Source organism: Eleginops maclovinus, chromosome 2 (genome assembly GCF_036324505.1).
Source record: "Eleginops maclovinus isolate JMC-PN-2008 ecotype Puerto Natales chromosome 2, JC_Emac_rtc_rv5, whole genome shotgun sequence".
NCBI classification, from domain to species: domain Eukaryota; kingdom Metazoa; phylum Chordata; class Actinopteri; order Perciformes; family Eleginopidae; genus Eleginops; species Eleginops maclovinus.
In genome coordinates this window covers 454,042-480,613 of record NC_086350.1, presented here as the reverse complement: position 1 = coordinate 480,613, position 26,572 = coordinate 454,042, and the positions used below count along the sequence as shown (strand labels likewise).

Sequence of the window (26,572 nt, the reverse complement as noted above, 5' to 3'; positions counted from 1 at the left end):
TATATATATAAGTGTGTGTGTGTGTGTGTGTGTGTGTGTGTGTGTGTGTGTGTGTGTGTGTGTGAGTGATAGATTACTCGTTGAGGGGGGGCATGCAGACCCTCCTCTTGGTCTTCTGCACCATGCTGGCCTGGCTGCGCAGCCGGATGCTGATGATGGATGGGGCCAGCCGGCAGGGCTCCCCGTCAACCTGCATGGGGATGGACTTGAAGGTGGAGAGGGTCACCTCCTTACACTGGTGGAGGCGCTCGCCGTGCCCCCCCATCTGCAGCGTGGCCTGCTCTCACACACACACACACACACACACACACACACACACACACACATGAATAATGGTCATGAATGTATGCATGTTGATGTTGATTATGGGATGTTGCTCCCTCACCAGAGACGTCATGGTGAAGCCGATGACCTCGATGCAGCCGTCGTCATGGCGCTGAGGCTCAAAGTCCTGATGGTCGCCAGGGTGACCCCAGGGCGCAGTGCCTGCACAGTACCTAAACAGAGACACACACACACACACACACACACACACACACACACACACACACACACACACACACACACACACACACACACACACACACACAACTGGTCCACATACTGGAGGAGAAACACTGCTGTCTGATGCTCCTGTGGCACAGACTGTGTCGTTAAACTCAGAGAGCATTGTTTTTATTAGGGCTGAACGATTTTGGAAAATATTGCAATTGCGATTTAATATGCGATTTTTTCAAGGTCCTCTTCTCATGTATTTTTCAACAAACACAATAAATCAATCGTGAACCTCGAGAGGTAGCAACAGTAGCGAGGCCCGTTCTGCACAGTACCTGACGATGCGCAGCATCTTCCTTTTAAAGCCAAAATAATTCCACACAACTCACGTGCCGCCCCTCTTTGGTACCAAACTTCCAGCCGTGCACTCTTCTGACGAGCCTGAGGCCATTGTGCAACAGGTTCAAGCGCAGCGTTGACTTCTTTCCCTGCCCGCTCGTCTCGCAAGTCACGTGACCAGATCACGTGACCAGATCACGTGACCAGTCAAATGGCAGCCTTTGCGGTTGGAAAATCTCGTTTTGTCATATCGCGATATTATCGCAAACGCAATTAATCGTTCAGCCCTAGTTATCAATGTATTGTGATGTCTACTATGAGGTACAGCTTCATACAATAAGGATTCACAGTTTTTATTCCTATGCATTTTACCCACACCCTAGTCCACTGTACCCTACAGATACAATAATGACCTCAATGATATGGAGTTCATCATGTCCGTAACAACACGTCAACATGCTGAAATAAAAACTCTCTGATAATAATAAATATAAACTGCACTGTAAATTCAAAATGTCTGCGCCCCAGGGGCGGGACATCTCCAGGCGGTTGACCAATCACAACAGGGCTAACCCATCAGAGCAGACTGGGTTTCACACAGAGGGTGGAAGGAGGGGCTGCAGTGTTTACCGGGGGATGTTGAGGAAGAGCAGACACTGGAGCTTCAGATCCTGGACTTTAGCCGTGAGGTCGGTGCCGTCACACTGGGGAGGAGAGGAAGGGTTTACTGATCATTTACTGTCCGGTTTGTTGTTGTAATACTTCTATCGGCCACAAGAGTGTGCAGGGCAGCACTCCCAGAGCGTCAGCAGAACACTACCAGCAATCAGGCAGAGAGGGAGTCTAATCTTCTGGTTCCACACAGCTTCCCCTGCATAGTAGCTGGATATTTGCATCAAGATATTATTGTCGAAACTCGGTTAGTGTTAATTATCGGTCTGAATGTTGAAATTACTCATAAGGAAAATACAGAAAAAACATATCTTTGAGCAAAAAGTAAATATTGTCTCTTTTTTTGAGTTATATAACAAACTTAATAAGACCCCCATAGACCCCCCCAAATACATCCACGCTAAAGGAGAGAGAACGTTGTTTCTACTCACCACCACCCTGATGTGTTTGGCGAGGTCCTTTGAACTCCCGCTCAGGAAATCTGAGAAGGCCGTCTGACACACACACACACACACACACACACACACACACACACAAACACACACACACACACACACACACACACACACACACACACACACACACACACACACACACACACACACACACACACACACACACACACACACACACACACTTTATAAACATGTTGAGGTGTAAAGGGGTGTGCAGAAGGAGAGGAGACTCACCCCGGCGTAGAACATCTTGTTCCTAAAGCGGCTGTTGAACTTCTCGGGGTTAGCCTCTGAAACAGAACCAGCAGAACCAGTAGAGTTATAGAAAGTCTGAAAAAGATACACCTGATGGACTTCATCTGAATCTATCAGAGGAGTTTTCCACTGTTTGCTCTACACAACATTTTGATTGAATCAGGTTTTATAGGTCCCTGTTGGCAGAGGATTACAGGAAAGGATATTCAGCAGGTTATAAATAATAACACAGGTTTGAAGATGGGATTAAAGGCCACACAACACCAGGATGGCCACAGAAACATACATGTGCAAACATGTGGGATTAAAATCACAATTAACAAGTAAAACATTTTGGGAGAAAAATGTCTGAAATGTTCAAGAAATAATCTGAGACTAAAGTAAATAAATTCCTAAAATGACACCGTGTTCTCGGAGTAATTTCCCTCTCATTCAGCTTTGGGATTTATTCTCCACCTACGATGACTGAATTGTTCATGTTTAAATGTCTCTAACAGACGCAAGACGTTCAGCAGAGACATAGAGCTGGAACATCACATGAAGTTTTCATTCAGAGCTGACTGACCTCTGGATTCATGAAAGCCCAGCGTGACGTGAGCATCGAAGCCCAGGCTGAAGTAGTTGTTGAAGACGTCAATGGGCAGCTGAGGACGGCAGAAAACAAGACTTCTGACTGACCGTTGTCTCATGTTATATATCTGATTCATGGGGACAGACTCAGCCACACCTTGTCGGTCTGATGCTCGTCGCCGTCCTCGGGCCGGGCCTCGGGGTTGACCTCCACGTTCAGGCTCCAGCGGTCCAGCTGCACCACGCTCCCGTCCTCCACGTGGGACAGGATCTTAGTGATGGGCTCATCGGTGTAACCCTGAGAGGGGAGAGCTGAGGAGTCAGCAGCAAATACTGAAAAACTAAACTGCAGTACTGCTTCTTTAAATACTCCATCAGTTTACAAACTCCAGATAAACCCCTGTTAAACTCCAGATAAACTACAGATAAACTCCAGTTAAACTCCAGATAAACTACAGATAAACTCCAATTAATCTCCAGATAAACTCCAATTAATATCCAGTTAAACTCCAGATAAACTCCAGTTAATATCCAGTTAAACTCCAGATAAACTCCAGATAATCTCCAGTTAAACTCCAGATAAACTCCAGTTAATATCCAGTTAAACTCCAGATAAACTCCAGTTAATATCCAGTTAATCTCCAGATAAACTCCAGTTAATCTCCAGTTAAACTCCAGTTAATATCCAGTTAAACTCCAGATAAACTCCAGATAATATCCAGTTAAACTCCAGATAAACTCCAGTTAAACTCCAGATAAACTCCAGATAATCTCCAGTTAAACTCCAGATAAACTCCAGTTAATCTCCAAATAAACTCCAGATAATCTCCGTTAAACTCCAGATAATCTCCAGATAAACTCCAGATAATCTCCAGATAAACTCCAGATAATCTCTGTTAAACTCCAGATAATCTCCAGATAATCTCCAGTTAATCTCCAGATAATCTCCAGATAAACTCCAGATAATCTCCGTTAAACTCCAGATAAACTCCAGTTAATCTCCAGATAATCTCCAGTTAATCTCCAGATAATCTCCAGATAAACTCCAGTTAATCTCCAGATAAACTCCAGATAATCTCCAGATAAACTCCAGATAATCTCCGTTAAACTCCAGATAATCTCCAGATAATCTCCAGTTAATCTCCAGATAAACTCACCCCTCCCCAGTTCAGCGTCCGAGCGAGGTCGTTGCCTGTTCCCAGAGGGAGGATGCTCACCGGAGGCTGAGGACTCAACTTCAGCTCATCCAACACCGACAAGATCCACCCCACCTACACACACACACACACACACACACACACACACACACACACACACACACACACACACACACACACACACACACACACACACACACACACACACACACACACACACACACACACACACACACACACGATGTTGGGTTGCAGCCTCCCCATGTATACACAGTGTGTGTTGTCCTCACCGTGCCGTCCCCCCCACAGGCCAGGATCCTCAGATTGGGCACCCTGGCGTACAGCTCCAGCCTGCAGGAGACACAGGATGTATAGTAATGTAAATCATGATAACCCCTCCCCAGCCCCGGTCTGTTATTCTTACCCCTCTCTGGGCCCCCCTTTGGTCAGGTCAAACACCTGCCGGGGGTTCAGGTACCACATGAAGGACTGGATGATCTTAGCTCCCTGAGGAAAATAAATACAAATAAAAACAGAAGAATATCAGATGAGGAGCTGATAATAAATATATAAATAATAATCACAGTCAAACTTGTATTTATTAATATGTTTGTTTAAATAAACAATTACATTTCAAAATCGAATACAAAGAGATTTGGCGACATTAAAGCTAAGGGCCACACAGCACCTGGTTGCCCCCGCTCTTCGGGTTGACGAACACCAGCAGTGGCTTCATCAGCTGAGAGGGGACCGGCTTCACCATGAAGGGCTTCCAGCGGCCGTCCTGGACCTGAAGGAGAGCGCATAACTCATCAGATCATTACCACAGCTGCTCAGAGACTTAGAGAGTCCCTGTTGCTCTCCTGTAGTTATCAGTGTTAGTGCAGAGGCTGAAGTCTTCCTTTTAATCCGACTTAATATTGATGTTATTGAACCTCACTTGGTCGTTACAGGTTTTGCATTTGGCCAGTAAAAGTGATGTTAAAATATAGATTCAGATTATTTTATTGCATAATAACTGTTTCACATTTTCAATGATAGTTTTTAGTTGTTACAAACTCAGGAGACGATTGGAGGATCTTAAAAGGAGGCCTCACCTCAGATCCCTTCTTGCTCAACTTGTTGCATTTCAGCGACGTACGTTTCTTCTTTTTACTCGACTTTAGAGACGTCTGAAGACAGGTAAACAAACAAAACACATGTATGTGTCAATCTTATTTATAATACAATATGAGGACCATGTAGCAACACTGACATTGTAGGGACCAAGAAGACGCCACTTTTTTACAGTTTATATAGAAACCAATCCAGACAATAGGTGGAGAAACATATGGTTTTTCCTACTTTTTACAAGTCTAAAACACAAAACAATCTACATTGTTGGCCTGATAAAAACAACTGCTGGTCAGTTGGTTGGTCCCCACAAGTACAGGCAGACAAATATATGTGTGTACCTGTGTTTTGCGGACCCTGATGATCCAAGTGGGCGGGACGATGACAGCAGCGTGAGCACCAAGAGAGCAGCACTCCTCGATCTGCTGCAGCATGAAGCACGTCACCTTGTTGTGGTACTGAAACACAAACAGGAAGTCACCTTGTTGTGGTACTGAAACACAAACAGGAAGTCACCTTGTTGTGGTACTGAAACACAAACAGGAAGTCACCTTGTTGTACATTTTTTGTTGTTGTTGTAATTAACGAGATTACATTCTCGCTCAGGGTTGTTCAGCTTGAACTAAAAGGAGATACAGGAAACATATTTTCTAACATTCCTGAACCTTAGTGGAAGGGTGTGGTACTGACCCACAGAGATAACATGTGAAGCGGGTCAGAATCATAGAATCACATATCATGTTTACTTTTCTAATAATGATCAATTAAGATATTTGTGCTACATTCATGTGTGGTCGTTAAAATCAGAAAAATGAGTTTCCCACTGGGAAAGTTAATGTCCTGTTAACCCTGAAAGGTTTTCTGCATCCTATATCTGTACCAGGCTGTGCCCGTGTGTCATATGGCTGTAATAACAGTATAACATGGATGTAATACAGGTTTAATATGGCTGTAAACAGCAGTATCACACCCACGTTATACTGCTGTTACATGGGTGTAATAATGGCGTCACACAGGTGTACAAACTGCGTCATTTTAGTGTATCACAGATGTAATAATTGTGCTATATGGGGAGGCTGTGGCTCAGTGGGAAGGTGCGCTGATCTTTGGATCAGGGGAGCACCGGTTCAATCCCCACTACAGTCAGCATGTGTTAAGGGTTCAGAGTGAGGCAGTGTGAGCACCTGCAGGGAGGTGTAACACACCTGAAGCACTGATTGTTTCTGACTCACCGCCTGTTTGCACCACGAGCAGCTGATGGCCACAATCTCTTTGCTGTGGAAGGAGAACTTCTGCTGAAACCCCTGCAGGAGAAAGAGTCATCTGTCAGGGTCTGAGTCCTACTAACATCTCTGAGAGGGTCTGAGTCCTACTAACATCTCTGTCAGGGTCTGAGTCCTACTAACATCTCTGAGAGGGTCTGAGTCCTACTAACATCTCTGAGAGGGTCTGAGTCCTGCTAACATCTCTGAGAGGGTCTGAGTCCTGCTAACATCTCTGTCAGGGTCTGAGTCCTGTTAACATCTCTGTCAGGGTCTGAGTCCTGCTAACATCTCTGAGAGAGTCTGAGTCCTGCTAACATCTCTGAGAGGGTCTGAGTCCTACTAACATCTCTGAGAGGGTCTGAGTCCTATTAACATCTCTGAGAGGGTCTGAGTCCTGCTAACATCTTTGAGAGGGTCTGAGTCCTGCTAACATCTCTGAGAGAGTCTGAGTCCTGCTAACATCTCTGAGAGGGTCTGAGTCCTGCTAACATCTTTGAGAGGGTCTGAGTCCTGCTAACATCTTTAAGAGGGTCTGAGTCCTGCTAACATCTCTGTCAGCGTCTGAGTCCTGCTAACATCTTTGAGAGGGTCTGAGTCCTGCTAACATCTCTGTCAGGGTCTGAGTCCTGCTAACATCTCTGTCAGAGTCTGAGTCCTGCTAACATCTTTGAGAGGGTCTGAGTCCTGCTAACATCTCTGAGAGGGTCTGGGTCCTGCTAACATCTCTGTCAGGGTCTGAGTCCTGCTAACATCACTGATAGGGTCTGAGTCCTGCTAACATCTCTGTCAGGGTCTGAGTCCTGCTAACATCTTTGAGAGGGTCTGAGTCCTGCTAACATCACTGAGAGGGTCTGAGTCCTGCTAACATCTTTGAGAGGGTCTGAGTCCTGCTAACATCTCTGTCAGGGTCTGAGTCCTGCTAACATCACTGAGAGGGTCTGAGTCCTGCTAACATCTCTGAGAGGGTCTGAGTCCTGCTAACATCTCTGTCAGGGTCTGAGTCCTACTAACATCACTGAGAGGGTCTGAGTCCTGCTAACATCTCTGTCAGGGTCTGAGTCCTACTAACATCTCTGAGAGGGTCTGAGTGCTGCTAACATCTTTGAGAGGGTCTGAGTCCTGCTAACATCACTGAGAGGGTCTGAGTCCTGCTAACATCTCTGAGAGGGTCTGAGTCCTGCTAACATCTCTGAGAGGGTCTGAGTCCTGCTAACATCTCTGATAGGGTCTGAGTCCTGCTAACATCACTGAGAGGGTCTGAGTCCTGCTAACATCTCTGATAGGGTCTGAGTCCTGCTAACATCTCTGAGAGGGTCTGAGTCCTGCTAACATCTCTGATAGGGTCTGAGTCCTGCTAACATCACTGAGAGGGTCTGAGTCCTGCTAACATCTCTGAGTCCTGCTAACACATCACTGAGAGAGGGTCTGACGGGGGCTCACCTTCCCACATTGCCGACACCTCCCTGTCTGACGCCTCCGGTGGACCCAGTGGTGCCGCACCACATTGGACTGAAACACCAAGCACAGCTTTACTCATTAACACAGGGAGGGGGGGGGCTGTTTAAAGACTTGTTTAAAGACCTGTTTAAAGACCTGTTTAAAGACCTGTTTAAAGACCTGTTTAAAGACCTGTTTAAAGACCTGTTTAAAGACTTGTTTAAAGACTTGTTTAAAGACTTGTTTAAAGACTTGTTTAAAGACCTGTTTAAAGACTCGTTTAAAGATTTGTCTAAAGACTTGTTTAAAGACTTGTTTAAAGACTTGTTTAAAGACCTGTTTAAAGACCTGTTTAAAGACCTGTTTAAAGACCTGTTTAAAGACCTGTTTAATGACTTGTTTAAAGACTTGTTTAAAGACTTGTTTAAAGACCTGTTTAAAGACTCGTTTAAAGACTTGTTTAAAGACCTGTTTAAAGACTTGTTTAAAGACTTGTTTAAAGACCTGTTTAAAGACCTGTTTAAAGACCTGTTTAAAGACTTGTTTAAAGACTTGTTTAAAGACCTGTTTAAAGACTTGTTTAAAGACTTGTTTAAAGACTTGTTTAAAGACCTGTTTAAAGACTTGTTTAAAGATCTGTTTAAAGACTTGTTTAAAGATCTGTTTAAAGACTCGTTTAAAGACTTGTTTAAAGATCTGTTTAAAGACTCGTTTAAAGACTTGTTTAAAGACCTGTTTAATGACTTGTTTAAAGATTTGTCTAAAGACTTGTTTAAAGATCTGTTTAAAGACCTGTTTAAAGACCTGTTTAAAGACTTGTTTAAAGACTTGTTTAAAGACTTGTTTAAAGACCTGTTTAAAGACCTGTTTAAAGACCTGTTTAAAGACCTGTTTAAAGACCTGTTTAAAGACTTGTTTAAAGACTTGTTTAAAGACTTGTTTAAAGACTTGTTTAAAGACTTGTTTAAAGACCTGTTTAAAGACTCGTTTAAAGATTTGTCTAAAGACTTGTTTAAAGACTTGTTTAAAGACTTGTTTAAAGACCTGTTTAAAGACCTGTTTAAAGACCTGTTTAAAGACCTGTTTAAAGACCTGTTTAATGACTTGTTTAAAGACTTGTTTAAAGACTTGTTTAAAGACCTGTTTAAAGACTCGTTTAAAGACTTGTTTAAAGACCTGTTTAAAGACTTGTTTAAAGACTTGTTTAAAGACCTGTTTAAAGACTGTTTAAAGACCTGTTTAAAGACTTGTTTAAAGACTTGTTTAAAGACCTGTTTAAAGACTTGTTTAAAGACTTGTTTAAAGACTTGTTTAAAGACCTGTTTAAAGACTTGTTTAAAGATCTGTTTAAAGACTTGTTTAAAGATCTGTTTAAAGACTCGTTTAAAGACTTGTTTAAAGATCTGTTTAAAGACTCGTTTAAAGACTTGTTTAAAGACCTGTTTAATGACTTGTTTAAAGATTTGTCTAAAGACTTGTTTAAAGACTTGTTTAAAGACCTGTTTAAAGACCTGTTTAAAGACCTGTTTAATGACTTGTTTAAAGACCTGTTTAAAGACTTGTTTAAAGACTTGTTTAAAGACCTGTTGAAAGACCTGTTTAATGACTTGTTTAAAGACTCGTTTCACGGTTCAGGAAACACAGACTGACCTCCCTCACGGCTCGAGACGCTGGCTCTCTGAAGGACGGCTTGCACCTGAAGTTGATCTGAACACAGAGGAGACGGTGAGGACAGAGACAGGAAGGCGTGAGAGAAGATGAAGGGTCTGAGAGACGCACCTTCCCCAGCTGCTCCATGCACAGGCTGTGGACGGAGATCTTACAGCCGGCACACTTCTTCCTCGACACGGACTTCTGCTGCAGGAAGGAATCAGAGTTAATGCCAAAGCTTCATATGGTCAGTACGATGAGAGTATGGTATGAGGGGTTTGGCGGGTGTTTAGGGAAGGTAGAAGATCTTCAGCTGCTTCCCTTCATCTTGCTCATTATGAACTTTAAAGTCAGCTGTAAGAACAACAACAATAATAATAACATAAAGAATGTTTATCTCTGTCTGAGATCAGAGCCCATCATTTAAAAAAAAACCAATTCAAAAAATACAATCTACTTGTTACTCTCAAAATAACCCCAGATGTGACTGTGGACTCACCAGAGATTTAGCGATGCAGTATTGCTCTCCAACGTAGCAGAAGTCTCCGGAGCCACTCGTCTCAAACCAGATGTGATCTCCGAACAGAGCGTTTTCCTGCAAGAAACACAGGCTGAGAACTGGGGGGGGCAGCGGCTGCTCAAACAGTTCCTCTGTATTCAAACATCTTTAGAGCAACCGAAGCAGCGCTAATGTTAGTATTTATTAAACAGAACCCGGAGAGCCGACTCACGCTCCAGTCCACGGTGCTGCTTGGCTCCTTTAGAGCGTCGCTGTTTCCGGGCGCCGCCTCGTCAGGCGCCTCAAGCGGCAGACCCGTCTTCACTAAGGCTTTCCTGAGAAATAACAGGACAGGAGACATCAGGGACAGACCTCAGTGTCTGTCAGGACCAACACATTAAGGTCTTTAAGGAACATCTAAAATTAAGGGGTTTAGCGAACCTGACTTAAATTAAAGGGAACCTTAAACTTTAAGCAGAATATTAAAGCATTACATTTCATTTATTTAAGGAAACCCAACCCCTGGACTGAAGCTGTTTGGTTTACTTTATTTTAAGGAAACCTTAACTCGACTTTAAGAGAAAATCTTGGCTTAAGGTGTTTTGTGGCCCCAGACTGTAAGGGTCAGTCCCTCTGCTCTCTGCACATACAGCAGTAGGTGCTGGTGGTAGCTGCGGGGCCCCAGCGGGCTCAGGGGTCCGGGTCTCCTGCAGACCGGCGGATAGTGGCAGACAGAGGTCCTGCGGTTGGGCAGAGGGGGGCCCCTCCCCGGCCAGGGGCTCCCGGCCTTGGAGATGGTGGAGATTCTCCTCCTCTTCCTGTGGACGGAGCGTCTGGAGGGGGCCGAGTCTCCTGCCAACAGCTGAGAGGAGTTCCTACGCAGACAGCGGGGAGTCCGGATCAGGGGCCGTGAAGCGGGGGTCTCTCTCACCACATGCAGGGCCCGGCAGGAGGATGAGGAGGCATAGTCCTCTATCGGCTCCGCCTCTGACAGCTGGCTGGCCTCTGATTGGCTGTCGTAGTCGCTGCTGTCTGAATGGAGGCTGGCTCCACCCCTCAGCACCACCTGCTGCTCCTCTGCAGGAAGCTCCGCCCCCTGCCCCCCGCCCTCCTCCTCCTCCTCGGCCATCATGAGGCTGGCCAGCAGCATGGAGGGCCCCAGCAGCATGGAGGGCCCCAGCAGGGGGGTGATGCACGGCTTCCCTGCCTTCCCCGCCTTCCCCCTGCACACCGCGAACCTGGGGTTGCGGCTGGGTGTTGTGGTGCTGGAGCGCCGCCGCACAGGCCCCGCCCCCCTGATGCAGCTGTCGGGCCTCACCAGGCGCCCGCCCCCCACGCAGGGCGCCGCCTGCAGGTGAGCACTGGAGCGACGGCGCTGTGTCAGGGTGCAGGATGGCAGGCCGGCATTGGACCGGCGCCGAGCCTTGCTGGTCGGTATGGCAACGCTGGGCCTCCGCTGCGGGCCGGCCTGCAGCGCCGCGTCCTTCCTCATAAAGTGCCGCCGGAAGAAAGTGTCCATGATGATCGCAGAAACACCCCGCCTGAAATCCTCTCCGGCTGTTGGTGCAAAGTTAGGAGTTAGCCTGCAGGTATTAGCTTGAGCTGGAAGTTAGCTTTAGAGTATTTCTTCGGCACCTTGTGGCATGCTTTGATTTAATTCAGTGCATGCTGTCAGCTATCAAATGACAGTTTAAATCGTATGCATTAAGGATCCTTTATTTCTTTCGTGACTCCTTTAATATCTGTATTATAATACGGGTTCCTTCTGAGCACTGTTAGCATGCTCTAAAGGGTTTTGTCTCTGAAATATGTTCAGATATAAAGTCCTTCCTCTTGTAATTAATGCAACTCTGGATATTCGTGGATCCCTTTGTGTGTTTTCTTGATATTTGCATCACAGCCTGTATCTCCTTTCTTTCAGATATCAGATCAGATATTCTGCCGACTGAAATAAGCGTCTCCTTCAGAGTAAAAGGACATGTTTACAGGAGCAGATTCCACAGAGATAATATGGAGCTTAACATTAAAGTTTTATGAGGGATTACAACTCTAAAAGATATATTTAAATGGAAACTTTTACTAAAGATACACACACACCAACACACACACACGCACGCACGCACACACACACACACACACACACACACACACACACACACACACACACACACACACGCGCGCATTATATGTGATATGGTTCAGCGAAGAAAATCAGAAATAAATCAAAGTAGAGAAAGAGATACGACCTGAGGAGCTGCTGCAGGACGGACAGGAGACACTGACACACTGCTGACTTACGATCACTCACTCACACACACACACACACACACACACACACACACACACACACACACACACACACACACACACACACACACACACACACACACACACACACACACACACACACAGGATACGTCCCTTTGTGCGGACTGACCGCCGGCCCCTCGACATCCCAGAATAAGCACTCATTAACACTTCAAGGCTGCGGCTGCAGGGATTCAAGCGGAGGCTGATTTAATTTGAGCTCAGGAAATAAACTCTGGTAACTAATGAGGAGTAAATCCGTCCCCATGGAGACCTTTGGGATCATGGGAAATATGTTTAAGGTTGGGATGAAGATATGAACGGAGAACATGTCAGCAGGAAAATGACTTATATTTATATATATTATATTTAAGTCTTTGATTCAAGGAGAATAACGAATGAGTTTTGATATTTTCTAAATGTTTATGTTTTTAATTGATTCATTTAACGTACACACTTTTTTGTGTTTGAAAAGTCCTTTTTAATAATGAAGATAATGATGTTTACGATGAACTGAAAGAGTAGAGCACATATGATATTCATATTAAATGATGCTGTTTGTGTTGAACTGCAGATAAAAACAAAATCACACATTTACCTAATTTTTTTATATTTAAACATTCATTTGAGAAAGCTTGAACAATTTCAAAAGTTGATTCTTTTTACATATTATTTTTAATTGGAGTATTTTATGATTTTTGATTCAAGTAAAACATCTTGATAAATAGTAACAATAAACTCCGTTCTAAATCCCCAGTAAATAAACCTCATCCAATCAAGTCTCTCCCACGAGTCAATCACAGAGCATCCTATAAATCTGCGCTCAAGGATTTAAAATTTGATTCGGGATTCGAACCCACGACCCCAGAGAGAGTCATGGTCTTCCTGCTCTGACCACTGAGCTACCAGAGGACCGTCGGGAGAGGGGCAGGTGTTCAGCAGGTTGGCGAGGTATGAAGGGGGTGCAGAGACCTGTAGGTGAGGAGGCGACATGCATGCCTAAAAACTACTCTGATTAAATCAGATCCAGCACAACTGTAAGAGTTTTACTGACTGATGATTAGAATACTTATATATCAGGTCATTCAAATTAAAATATAATTATATACATATTTGAATTATTAGCAGATTCAGTTAGGGAATCTGACCCCGGAGCAGTTACTTATTTAACTCTGCTGATTAGAGCTTAAATCCTCTGATCAGTTTCCACTCAGTCAGTGAACTCACGTTCATGTTAGTCATAGTGAAGTGCCGCCTCCCTCTGGTGGCCACACTCTGAACTGCACCTCCCGAACCTCCTCCTCCTGGTGCCCTTAACTTCCTTTTCCTTTATATTTGGCTACATTTGTTCCTTCTCTCTTCCTCCTCATCTAATAAACCTTCTCCTCCTCCTCCTTGGCCTTAAACTCCTTTTCCTTTATATTTGTTCCTCCCCCTCTCTTTTCCCACACTTCCGTCTATGTTTCCCTTCTTCTGGTACTCCTCCTCCTCCTCCTCCTCCTCTCTCCACCTTACTTTCATCTCTCCTCCTCCTCCTCCTCCTCCTCCTCCTCCTCCTCCTCCTCCTCCTCCTCCTTCACCTTCACCTTTACCTTCATCTCTCCTCCTCCTCCTCCTTCACCTTACCTTCATCTCTCCTCCTCCTCCTCCTCCTCCTCCTCCTCCTCCTCCTCCTATCCTTCAGAGGAGTCACAGCCCCCCCTGGATCAGACTATTTATAGAAACAGGCCAACCAGGGGACGAAGATAGCTCAGGAAATGGGTCTGTGTAATCCTGACACACACGCGCGCGCACACACACACACACACATCACGTGCTAACCCCAGCGTGCTAACAGAAGGAGCCAAAATGCTAAATTAGCCTGTGTTTATTGTTCCATTATCCTAATTGTTTACACCACACACACACACACACACACACACACACACACACACACACACACACACACACACACACACACACACACACACACACACACACACACACACACACACACACACACACACACACACAGGTAATTGATGGTTTCCAGTATGGACTGACTGCCCCACTATGTCTTAGAGTGAAAGCATCCAGATATGTATTTCAGTAGAAGTACAAGAAGTGTTTGTGACTGCTCTGTAGTTAGGTCAGTGTACTGGTCAGTGTACTGGTCAGTGTACTGGTCAGTGTACTGGTCAGTGTACTGGTCAGTGTACTGGTCAGTGTACTGGTCAGTGTGGGTGCTTTAGAATAAATGCTTTCCTTCAGTCAGAGTTCCATCATCGTACAAAACACATCCTGCTCTGTGGCATCAACGGGTTCTCAAAGGAGCGAAAGGAAAAGTACTCTCAGAATTCTGTCCTCCTTTTCCTCCTCCTCCTCCTCCTCCTCCTCCTCCTCCTCCTCCTCCTCCTCCTCCCAGCAGACTCTAAAGATGGCCACTCTTAATTGACTCCAGGTTTCTGGTTAATAGCAGCTATGATTAGAGACTCATCAAAGCTCGTTAACACCTCGTTAACCTTTCTAATTACACACACACTTCATGTACTGCAGTACATGTACACACACACCTCTAATACTGCAGTACAAAGACACACACACTTCTAATACTGCAGTACAAAGACATATACACCTCATGTACTGCAGTACATGTACACACACACCTCTAATACTGCAGTACAAAGACACACACACCTCTAATACTGCAGTACAAAGACACACACACCTCTAATACTGCAGTACAAAGACACACACACCTCTAATACTGCAGTACAAATACACACCTCATGTACTGCAGTACAAATACACACAAACCTCTAATCCTGTAGTACAAATACACACCTCTGCAGTATAGTATATTATAATATGAGATGTGATGTTAGAATCCGTCAGGAGGTTCAGGATCTGATTGGATCCTGAACCTCCTGACGGGCAGACCCCAGGTAGTGTGGAAGGGAAACATCACATCCTCCACTCTAACCCTCCACCCTGATCCTCCACCCTAACCCTCCAGCCTAACCCACCACCGTGATCCTCCACCCTAACCCTCCACCCTGATCCTCCACCCTAACCCTCCAGCCTAACCCTCCACCCTGATCCTCCACCCTAACCCTCCAGCCTAACCCTCCAGCCTAACCCTCCACCCTGATCCTCCACCCTAACCCTCCAGCCTAACCCTCCACCCCGATCCTCCACCCTAACCCTCCAGCCTAACCCTCCACCCTGATCCTCCACCCTAACCCTCCAGCCTAACCCTCCACCCTGATCCTCCACCCTAACCCTCCACCCTAACCCTCCAGCCTAACCCTCCAGCCTAACCCTCCACCCTAACCCTCCAGCCTAACCCTCCACCCTGATCCTCCACCCTGATCCTCCAAACTGGAGCCCCTCAGGGCTGCGTGCTCGGCCCTCTCCTCTACTTCCTGCTCACACACAGCTCCAACTGATCTGCCTGCTGGACCGCAGCATCAGGACCACAACCACCAGAGACAGTTCCAGCCCACAGGCCCTGAGACTGCTCTTGAGCTCTGTTTTGATTTACTTTAGTAAAACGTTTGTCTTGTAACTGCTGAGGAACCTGAGAGTTTCAGGAATGAAAAACCAAACGTGATGTGACGATTGGCTCGGGCTCCAACACATTGTACCAGTCTCTTCAGAGCAGACTGGGCTCTGGTTTCAGACGGAGGGGGAAAAGAGGCAGGATGAGAAACATGCAGAGCTGTCTGAGGAGATGTTAATAAACTCCCTGGGGTGTATTTGTGTTTATCTGCATCTCTGATCAGCAGGATAAGACTCTCCAAAACAACACGTGCTTCCAGCTGATAGATTTAGAGACATAATCGATTATCAGAGACGAGACGTTTACTGCAACAGGAGGACGAGCGTTGGAGGTTTCAGGTCTGAGGATCTCTTTGGATACGCTCACTATCTACTGATGTTTTATAGACAACATAATATAAACCCCCCTCTCCGGCAGAAACAGGAAGTGCCGTAGCCTTTGGGAACACGCTTTCAGATCAGCGTCTCTTTGAAGGAAACCTGATGTTTATGAGCTGTCTAAAAATACAACAGGTAACAAACAGATGCACGGTTACCACCGCAGAGTCCAGCTTTATGATCCTGAGCGTCTCCCAGCACTCCGGTCCCAGCTGTGTGCGTCTCTCTTTAGTGTCCCCTGGTCTCCAGCTGTGTGCGTCTCTCTTTAGTGTCCCCTGGTCTCCAGCTGTGTGCGTCCCTCTTTAGTGTCCCCTGGTCTCCGTTGTGTGCGTCTCTCTTTAGTGTCCCCTGGTCTCCGTTGTGTGCGTCTCTCTTTAGTGTCCCCTGGTGTCAGCTGTGTGCGTCTCTCTTTAGTGTCCCCTGGTCTCCAGCTGTGTGCGTCTCTCTTTAGTGTCCCCTGGTCTCCGCTGTGTGCGTCTCTCTTTAGTGTCCCCTGGTCTCCGTTGTGTGCGTCTCTCTTTAGTGTCCCCTGGTCTCCGTTGTGTGCGTCTCTCTTTAGTGTCCCCTGGTCTCCGTTGTGTGCGTCTCTCTTTAGTGTCCCCTGGTCTCCGTTGTGTGCGTCTCTCTTTAGTGTCCCCTGGTCTCCGTTGTGTGCGTCTCTCTTTAGTGTCCCCTGGTCTCCAGCTGTGTGTGTCTCTCTTTATTGTCCCCTGGTCTCCAGCTGTGTGCGTCTCTCTTTAGTGTCCCCTGGTCTCCAGCTGTGTGCGTCTCTCTTTAGTGTCCCCTGGTCTCCAGCTGTGTGCGTCTCTCTTTAGTGTCCCCTGGTCTCCAGCTGTGTGCGTCTCTCTTTAGTGTCCCCTGGTCTCCAGCTGTGTGCGTCTCTCTTCAGTGTCCCCTGGTCTCCAGCTGTGTGCATCTCTCTTTAGTGTCCCCTGGTCTCCGTTGTGTGCGTCTCTCTTTAGTGTCCCCTGGTCTCCGTTGTGTGCATCTCTCTTTAGTGTCCCCTGGTCTCCGTTGTGTGCGTCTCTCTTTAGTGTCCCCTGGTCTCCGTTGTGTGCATCTCTCTTTAGTGTCCCCTGGTCTCCGTTGTGTGCATCTCTCTTTAGTGTCCCCTGGTCTCCGTTGTGTGCGTCTCTCTTTAGTGTCCCCTGGTCTCCGTTGTGTGCGTCTCTCTTTAGTGTCCCCTGGTCTCTGTTGTGTGCGTCTCTCTTTATTGTCCCCTGGTCTCCAGCTGTGTGCGTCTCTCTTTAGTGTCCCCTGGTCTCCGTTGTGTTGGAGCTTCTTGCAGCGTTTGGTTTCTGCAGCTTTCAGTAAACTGCTCATGTTTCCTCTGCTGAATGTTCTCTAGATGCTGCATGTGTTGAAGAGCTGCTGCAGATGTTTCTGAGTTCTGATTTGAGTTTCTATATCTGCGTCCTCTCTGAAGCTGCTCCTCCTGGTGGAAGAGGTTTGGACCGTTTGCACCTGTTGGCCTCCGTAACTATCTAATGTAAAGACGATCATTTTAAAGTTTGTCTTCTCTAACTACAACAAGTAAGACTTTTTTTCTTATGACAGGGTTTTGCTTTTTTCAGCCAAACAACAATCTGGAATATTCAGAAGAATATCTTTTAAAAAATAGCTTGAATATAACCCGAAAATAAGTCTGAATATATTTCAACATATGATATTTAGGGATCAAAGATTAGAACACATGTTGAAAAATAGCTGGAGACACAAAAAATACAATGATTCAAGATGAAGGCTGGAGTGTTTGGAGAAAAATGGAACATTTTATAAAGATTTGTAACCCTAAAACTGGCAATCACGAGCTGATGGCTCCTGTCTACATCACACATTATTACGCATGAACACACCTGAATAACATCCTCAAGAGACTGATCTCTCTCATGGACACAGCCTGTCCACCGACTCTATCTGGGATGCAGAGACCATTTAAAGGTTGACATGAAATATAGAGTCTTTTTGCAAAATAAATCTGAATACAAAAAAGACGAAAGCTGTATTATCTGAGAGAAATAAGCCCCGCACCTCCAACCTTCGACAGAGCGTTATGATGGTTATGGAGTAAAAGCCTTTGATTCCCGAGCTGAGCTGAACGCTGAGGAGGGTGGGGGAAGAAGAGAATCATGGTCTTGCAGCTCAGAGAGTCCAGGGATGTTGAGACCCCTAACTCTTAGAATAAAAATGGGTCTCCAGCTCAGAGAAGCTGCCGGATGCTGACCTGCAGATGTTGGGACGTTCACACAGTTACAGTAAGCTGTGTTAGTTAGAGTCTGCAGACAATAGTCAGAAAATGAGGACGCTGAATCCATTCCTGACATTTTCAGGATGAGAAATGTCAGTTTTAATCTGAAAGTGTCATATCTGTTCTGTCAGGGCCTTATGTTGATTCATTTTGGGTAAAGGTTTAAGTGTTAGGCGACTCAGGACTGCTATTTTTGATCTGAAAAAGTCAGAAATGTTTCCCACCTCCTCAGTGTATCAGCCGAGACATTTTTAAACTATTGTCTCAAGGCCATCTGAAGCTAACTGTGTAAACGTCCCAACATCTGCAGGTCAGCATCAGCAGTTTCTCTGAGCTGGAGACCCCTACTCTACATTTTCTATCCTAAATCTTTGGGGTCTCAGCCTCTCCGGGTCTCCGTGACAGCGGGACTCATGTTCAGAAAGCCTCAGCATTCACACCAAAGAAGAAAAAGAAGAAGAGGACTCACTTCCTGCCGAAGATCCTCAGGCCGGTGAAGGTCCTGCTGTAGGGGGCCGGGGGGGCCACAGCGTTTGGGGAGGGCAGCTCGGAGGTGGAGGTGGGAGGTGAGGGCTCCTCACCTCCATCCTGCTGCTCCTCCTCGGGTTCCATGCTGGCTCTCAGCAGCCCGCCATGCCGACAGGAAGTGGAGTTTACAGCAGTAAGCAGCAGCAAAACAAACTGCAGGAAGTGTGAGTGTGCGTGTGCGTGTGTGTATGTGTGTGTGTGTGTGTGTGAGGGGGGGTTCTTTTCTTAACAATGCTTCCTTACTTCCTTCCTCCTCCTCCGAACCCTCCTCATGCAGCACATGCTCCAGAAAATCCAGGAAGTTGTTTCAAAATCACAAAGAGCTTCTGCTTGTTCTTCTTCTTCTTCTTGTTCTTGTTCTTCTTCTGCTTCTTCTTCTGCTTCTTGTTCTTGTTCTTCTGCTTCTTGTTCTTGTTCTTGTTCTTCTGCTTCTTGTTCTTGTTCTTCTTCTTCTGCTTCTTCTTCTTCTTCTTCTGCTTCTTGTTCTTCTTCTTCTTCTTCTTCTGCTTCTGCTTCTTGTTCTTCTGCTTCTTGTTCTTCTTCTTCTGTCTCTGATTCTCTCTCCGCCTGTTGCTTCCTCTCTCTCTTGCTCTGGTGTTTCTGCTTTGCTCTCTTTCTACTTTTATTTCAGCTCTCTGCCTCTCCCTCCCTTTTCCCTCTAAGCCCCGCCCCTCTCGACCGTGCTCTGCTCTGATTGGCCGAGAGTGAAGAGGTGAGCTATGCCACCTGCTGGAGCAGAGAGACTGTACAGCTGCAGGGACAGAGGAAATAAACTCATTAAGACCTCGTCTTCTTCTTCTTCTTCTTCTTCTTCTTCTTCTTCTTCTTCTTCTTCTTCTTCTTCTTCTTCTTCTTCGTCTTCGTCTTCTTCTTCTTCTTCTTCTTCTTCTTCTTCTTCTTCTTCTTCTTCTTCTTCTTCTTCTTCTTCTTCTTCTCTATTTAAACTGCAAGATGTTTCGGAGTTACATTTTCACACATTAACATATTGAACATGAGAGCCTTTCACTTGGATCACATTTCTGAAGCACTAGTCTGCAATGCGCTCCCTCCCACATAGGTTTACATAAAGATGGTTAACAACCCACACTGAGAGTGAGTGAGTGTGTGTGTGTGTGTGTGTGTGTGTGTGTGTGTGTGTGTGTGTGTGTGTGTGTGTGTGTGTGTGTGTGAGAGTGAGTGAGTGAGTGAGTGAGTGAGTGAGTGAGTGAGTGAGTGAGTGAGTGAGTGAGTGAGTGAGTGAGTGAGTGAGTGAGTGAGTGAGTGAGTGAGTGAGTGAGTGGTTTGTTCACATATCATTCACCGCCTCGTTTATCAAGTATATCATTACTAACACAGAAGTTGACAGTATTTTGGTACCAAATCTACGGTGGCCCACAACTGCCAACACAGCATCCCAGAAGCTCAGGGGTCAGTTGTGTTTTTTTGTGTGTGGACTTGAAAGGACTAGGTAAGCCAGCTAGCTGACTGTAGATCTACTTCATATACTCCACTTTTATGTCATTATTATAATGAATGCCTCTCAGTCATTGCAGAAGAATGTTAATGCCTACGGAAGGAGAGTTATCTTTTCTCAGTCGAGTTGTAAAGAAAACCTCAAGAATAACTGTGTTAATGTCAGTATGAAGTGGGGAGGTTTCATGGTTATATCTGTGTGTGTGTGTGTGTGTGTGTGTGTGTGTGTGTGTGTGTGTGTGTGTGTGTGTGTGTGTGTGTGTGTGTGTGTGTGTGTGTGTGTGTGTGTGTGTGTTTGTGAGGGGCACACGGTGCTCCATCCACTGGGTTCCCTCTCTGAGGATTGGTGGTTATTTTTGACAGCCAATTAAACACGCTGAGATTGAGTCCTTTCTCTTAAAGATCCACAGAAGAAGAATTAAAATATAAATAACAAATATTTAAAGACATTTAAAAATGTCTTTCAAAAGAACATCTGACATAAACTATGTCAGTAAATGCCATACTGGTGAAAAAGTAAACGTCATCACACCCAACGTTAGCCTCCTTTAGCTTAGCGGTGGAGACGTGAAGTCATGTGACCGTGCTGTAGTTCCTTTATAGCCCAACATTAGCCGCCTTTAGCTTAGCGGTGGAGACGTGAAGTCATGTGACCGTGCTGTAGTTCCTTTATAGCCCAACATTAGCCTCTTTTAGCTTAGCAGTGGAGACGTGAAGTCATGTGACCGTGCTGTAGTTCCTTTATAGCCCAACATTAGCCTCCTTTAGCTTAGCGGTGGAGACGTGAAGTCATGTGACCGTGCTGTAGTTCCTTTATAGCCCAACATTAGCCGCCTTTAGCTTAGCGGTGGTGACGTGAAGTCATGTGACCGTGCTGTAGTTCCTTTATAGCCCAACGTTAGCCTCCTTTAGCTTAGCGGTGGTGACGTGAAGTCATGTGACCGTGCTGTAGTTCCTTTATAGCCCAACATTAGCCTCCTTTAGCTTAGCGGTGGAGACGTGAAGTCATGTGACCGTGCTGTAGTTCCTTTATAGCCCAACATTAGCCTCCTTTAGCTTAGCGGTGGAGACGTGAAGTCATGTGACCGTGCTGTAGTTCCTTTATAGCCCAACATTAGCCGCCTTTAGCTTAGCGGTGGAGACGTGAAGTCATGTGACCGTGCTGTAGTTCCTTTATAGCCCAACATTAGCCTCCTTTAGCTTAGCGGTGGAGACGTGAAGTCATGTGACCGTGCTGTAGTTCCTTTATAGCCCAACATTAGCCTCCTTTAGCTTAGCGGTGGAGACGTGAAGTCATGTGACCGTGCTGTAGTTCCTTTATAGCCCAACATTAGCCTCTTTAGCTTAGCAGTGGAGACGTGAAGTCATGTGACCGTGCTGTAGTTCCTTTATAGCCCAACATTAGCCTCCTTTAGCTTAGCGGTGGAGACGTGAAGTCATGTGACCGTGCTGTAGTTCCTTTATAGCCCAACATTAGCCGCCTTTAGCTTAGCGGTGGTGACGTGAAGTCATGTGACCGTGCTGTAGTTCCTTTATAGCCCAACGTTAGCCTCCTTTAGCTTAGCGGTGGTGACGTGAAGTCATGTGACCGTGCTGTAGTTCCTTTATAGCCCAACATTAGCCTCCTTTAGCTTAGCGGTGGAGACGTGAAGTCATGTGACCGTGCTGTAGTTCCTTTATAGCCCAACATTAGCCTCCTTTAGCTTAGCGGTGGAGACGTGAAGTCATGTGACCGTGCTGTAGTTCCTTTATAGCCCAACATTAGCCTCCTTTAGCTTAGCGGTGGTGACGTGAAGTCATGTGACCGTGCTGTAGTTCCTTTATAGCCCAACATTAGCCTCCTTTAGCTTAGCGGTGGAGACGTGAAGTCATGTGACCGTGCTGTAGTTCCTTTATAGCCCAACATTAGCCTCCTTTAGCTTAGCGGTGGAGACGTGAAGTCATGTGACCGTGCTGTAGTTCCTTTATAGCCCAACATTAGCCGCCTTTAGCTTAGCGGTGGTGACGTGAAGTCATGTGACCGTGCTGTAGTTCCTTTATAGCCCAACATTAGCCTCCTTTAGCTTAGCGGTGGAGACGTGAAGTCATGTGACCGTGCTGTAGTTCCTTTATAGCCCAACATTAGCCTCCTTTAGCTTAGCGGTGGAGACGTGAAGTCATGTGACCGTGCTGTAGTTCCTTTATAGCCCAACATTAGCCTCTTTTAGCTTAGCAGTGGAGACGTGAAGTCATGTGACCGTGCTGTAGTTCCTTTATAGCCCAACATTAGCCTCCTTTAGCTTAGCGGTGGAGACGTGAAGTCATGTGACCGTGCTGTAGTTCCTTTATAGCCCAACATTAGCCGCCTTTAGCTTAGCGGTGGTGACGTGAAGTCATGTGACCGTGCTGTAGTTCCTTTATAGCCCAACGTTAGCCTCCTTTAGCTTAGCGGTGGTGACGTGAAGTCATGTGACCGTGCTGTAGTTCCTTTATAGCCCAACATTAGCCTCCTTTAGCTTAGCGGTGGAGACGTGAAGTCATGTGACCGTGCTGTAGTTCCTTTATAGCCCAACATTAGCCTCCTTTAGCTTAGCGGTGGAGACGTGAAGTCATGTGACCGTGCTGTAGTTCCTTTATAGCCCAACATTAGCCTCCTTTAGCTTAGCGGTGGAGACGTGAAGTCATGTGACCGTGCTGTAGTTCCTTTATAGCCCAACGTTAGCCTCCTTTAGCTTAGCGGTGGAGACGTGAAGTCATGTGACCGTGCTGTAGTTCCTTTATAGCCCAACATTAGCCTCCTTTAGCTTAGCGGTGGTGAGGTGAAGTCATGTGACCGTGCTGTAGTTCCTTTATAGCCTAGCGTTAGCTTTTTAATTCATAAATCATTAAGTGGTGTTAATATGTGGAGATTTTCCTGCTGAACTAAACATTTGTTTGAAGCAGAGATTATTTTCTGCAATAATCCAAAATCAGAATCCCATTGGACGAGAGAGATGCTGCAGGAATACAGCATCAATGCACTGCTCTGTTCTGGCTCTTGATTAGTTATGAGAAAAACATCCAACTGATTTTTTTACAAGCAAACACAGAAAAGCCCCAACAAACACATGTCACATAAAATATAATCATACATTTGGTTTAATTTACAAACTAGGTCTGTTTCTACACTATGGGCAGTCACCTGACCCAGCTTCAGATGACTGTTCTGCTGCTCCTCACCTGCAGCTGATGCAGAGCGTTGGTTATCTAACACTGCGGAGGCCAAACTGAAACGGATGCGTCGGCTCAGCCTGGAAAGCTTTTAACCTTTAGTCCTCCGGAGAGCAGTGTTGGAGCTGCAGCGCTGCAACCACACAGCCACTGCTGCAGAGGCCTCAGGAATGAGGACAGACATTCAGATAACATTTACATTATCACTTCGGAACAGAAGACACCAATCAGTCTTTTCAACCGTGGGTTTGTTGTAGTGTAGTGGATCAGGATGTATGAAGACCATTTAAATCACTGGGCTCGTACCCGGTCTCTAACCCGGTCTCTAACCCAGCCTCTAGTACCTAACCCGGTCTCTCACCCAGTCTCTAGCCCAGTCTCTAACCCGGTCTCTAACCCGGTCTCTAACCTCTCTAACCCGGTCTCTAACCCGGTCTCTAACCCGGTCTCTAACCCAGTCTCTAACCTCTCTAACCCGGTCTCTAACCCGGTCTCTAACCCGGTCTCTCACCCGGTCTCCAACCCAGCCTCTAGTACCTAGCCCGGTCTCTAACCCAGTTTCTAGTACCTAGCCCGGTCTCTCACCCAGTCTCTAGCCCAGTCTCTAACCCGGTCTCTAACCCGGTCTCTAACCCGGTCTCTAACCTCTCTAACCCGGTCTCTTATCCTGTCTCTAGTACCTAACCCGGTCTCTCACCCAGTCTCTAGCCCAGTCTCTAACCCAGTATCTAACCTCTCTAACCTAGTCTCTAACCTGGTCTCTAACCCGGTCTCCAGCCCGGTCTCTAACCCAGTATCTAACCGCTCTAACCCAGTCTCTAAGCTGGTTTCTAACCTGGTCTCTAACCCAGTCTCTAACCCGGTCTCTAACCCGGTCTCTAACCCGGTCTCCAACCCAGCCTCTAACCCAGTCTCTAGTACTTAACCCGGTCTCTCACCCAGTCTCTAGCCGGTCTTTAACTTCTCTTACCCAGTCTCTAATCCAGTCTCTAACCCGGTCTCATAACCGGTCTATAACCCAGTCTCTAACCCAGTCTCTAACACGGTCTCTAACCCGGTCTCCAACCCAGTCACTAACCCAGTATCTAACCGCTCTAACCCAGTCTCTAACCCGGTCTCTAACCCAGTCTCTAACCCGGTCTCTAACCCAGTCTCCAACCCGGTCTCGAACCCGTCCTCTAATCCGAACTCTAACCCGGCTTCTAACCAGGTTTCTACCTCTGTTGTGATTGGTCAACCACTGAGAGATGTCCCGCCCCTTAGCCTATGACGGACTATGTATTGGCTCACTAGCGAGTAGGAGAGTGGGTGTTCCATAGTGATGTCACTATGTTATTTGGCTTAGCAGTGGTGTGTTATCGACTATTATCATCTTATAAAATGTTCAAACTGACCAATCAGAACTGAGTATTTAACTAAGCTCTGTAATAAAGCATCTCTGTATTGTACTGGTTTGTTCCCAGTGATACCAAGGACATATTTTCTGGGAGAACGTTGTGTTTCTGAGCACAAACAGGAAGTGTGATCCTGGCTGTTTGATCTCCTGGTTCCTCTGGAGATGAATCAGATATCCCTGCTCTGCAGAGCCCAGAGCACGCTGCCCTGAGGACCATGATGAAGCATCCTGCAGCAGCTGGCTCTCTGTAATCTCATCAGCCCGGCCTGCAGGTTAATGTAATCACATTACTCTCAGTAACACAGACCCATAATGCACTGCTGTCAGATCTTCAGTTATTAACACGGACCTGCTGAGGAACATCAACAGAATTATGAAGCTGGGATTTCAAAGGAGCAAATAACAGGTTACACAACGAGGGGAGAGGACTCTCTGAGTGGTTGTTTACAAGTATGATGCAATATCTTTTGATGAGGACCAATCTTTAATAATGTATTCATTTATTATCATCACACATGTACAGCACGAAATATAGCCTCTGCTTTAACCCATCCCAGTGCTAGGAGCAGCTACTGTAAGGCGGGGAGCCCTGGTGGGGGGGTTCGGGGCCTTGCTCAGGGGCACCACGGCAGTTTCATTGATATTTTTGTGTACGTAAAATATTTTAATTTATTTTTAATTCTATTCTATGTCTGGGGGAAGGGAGGTGCTGTGTCCTGCTGAATGAAGTGTATTCTTTCTTTGCTTCACTCTGCAGCGGTTGAATAAAGATCCTCTTTATGATCTCAGACACACAGACTGATGAAGACACCTCGGGTATCTGACTCCACTCTGAAACCAGTTCAGATCGAGAGAATGAAGAGCTGCCCATCACAGAGACCTCGTTAACACTGATCAGCAACACTAATGAGGTTACACACAGGAAGGGAGCTGCTCTGTCATTGGTTAGAGGGCCGCAGCAGAACTAAGACCCTTGGTTGGTCCATGTCAGAACCCTCTCGCAGAAAACGACCTGAATATTTAAATTATTATAAAATTACAATTTTCACATTCAAACGACAAAAAGCCACACATTATCAGAAAACATTCATATGCTTTATTTATTTTTAATGTTTCGACTGAACTTTTAAGTTTGTCCAACACATTGATTTAGCAAGGTTCAGTTTTGTTTTTCCCAAAGTCCCGGCCCTTTAGCCTATTACATACAATGTGTTGGAGCGCTAGCCAATAGGAGCTCAAGTGTTCTGTAGTGATGTTCCCGAATTAAACAACATATTTCCTCTGGTCTCACCTCTGACTGTTTGGGATATTTCAGGGTTAATTTCAAATGTGTTTCCCATCTAAATGTAAACAGATATTTAAAGATTTTAAACAATATTCCAGAAACACCCCTCAAATATTTAGCTTTCTGAGATATTTTGGTGTGGACCTGGACCTCGCTATACCACATAGCAGTGGTTCCTAACTGGGGGTACGGGGACCCCTAGGGGTACTTGAGGGGATTGCAGGGGTTATGTAGAAAGATGTGGGATTGCATTTTATTTACACACAAAACAACATTTTAAATCAATGTTCATAAGCCTGGGGTCCCGTCCCCCAGATCCATCACAACCAATGAAAGACCGGC

At 46.0% G+C, this 26,572-nt stretch overlaps 1 protein-coding gene across 9 annotated transcripts in view; it reads right to left on the bottom strand.

Moving 5' to 3' along the window:
- Positions 1-19,535, bottom strand: part of dgkzb (diacylglycerol kinase, zeta b) — a 32,887-nt gene extending 13,352 nt beyond the window's left edge. For 4 of the 9 annotated variants that reach the window (XR_010167837.1, XR_010167838.1, XM_063905816.1 and 1 more), the window contains exons 1-20: positions 18,850-18,978; positions 10,558-11,464; positions 10,140-10,242; positions 9,908-10,003; positions 9,409-9,615; positions 7,762-7,830; positions 6,289-6,360; positions 5,398-5,514; positions 5,041-5,115; positions 4,632-4,733; positions 4,368-4,450; positions 4,234-4,294; positions 3,944-4,057; positions 2,944-3,084; positions 2,782-2,860; positions 2,196-2,251; positions 1,938-2,000; positions 1,465-1,538; positions 386-497; positions 78-277 (exon numbers count right to left, since the gene is read on the bottom strand). Coding sequence is in view for 7 of the 9 variants with exons in the window: in XM_063905816.1 (XP_063761886.1) it covers positions 78-277; positions 386-497; positions 1,465-1,538; positions 1,938-2,000; positions 2,196-2,251; positions 2,782-2,860; positions 2,944-3,084; positions 3,944-4,057; positions 4,234-4,294; positions 4,368-4,450; positions 4,632-4,733; positions 5,041-5,115; positions 5,398-5,514; positions 6,289-6,360; positions 7,762-7,830; positions 9,409-9,615; positions 9,908-10,003; positions 10,140-10,242; positions 10,558-11,426 (2,693 nt within the window). In the remaining 2 variants the exon portion in view is untranslated. Of the gene's footprint in view, positions 1-77; positions 278-385; positions 498-1,464; positions 1,539-1,937; positions 2,001-2,195; positions 2,252-2,781; positions 2,861-2,943; positions 3,085-3,943; positions 4,058-4,233; positions 4,295-4,367; positions 4,451-4,631; positions 4,734-5,040; positions 5,116-5,397; positions 5,515-6,288; positions 6,361-7,761; positions 7,831-9,408; positions 9,616-9,907; positions 10,004-10,139; positions 10,243-10,557; positions 11,465-18,849 lie in introns of all 9 variants that reach the window. The other 5 variants (XM_063905830.1, XM_063905838.1, XM_063905863.1 and 2 more) reach the window with 5 other exon arrangements.
- Positions 19,536-26,572: the final 7,037 nt, after the last annotated feature.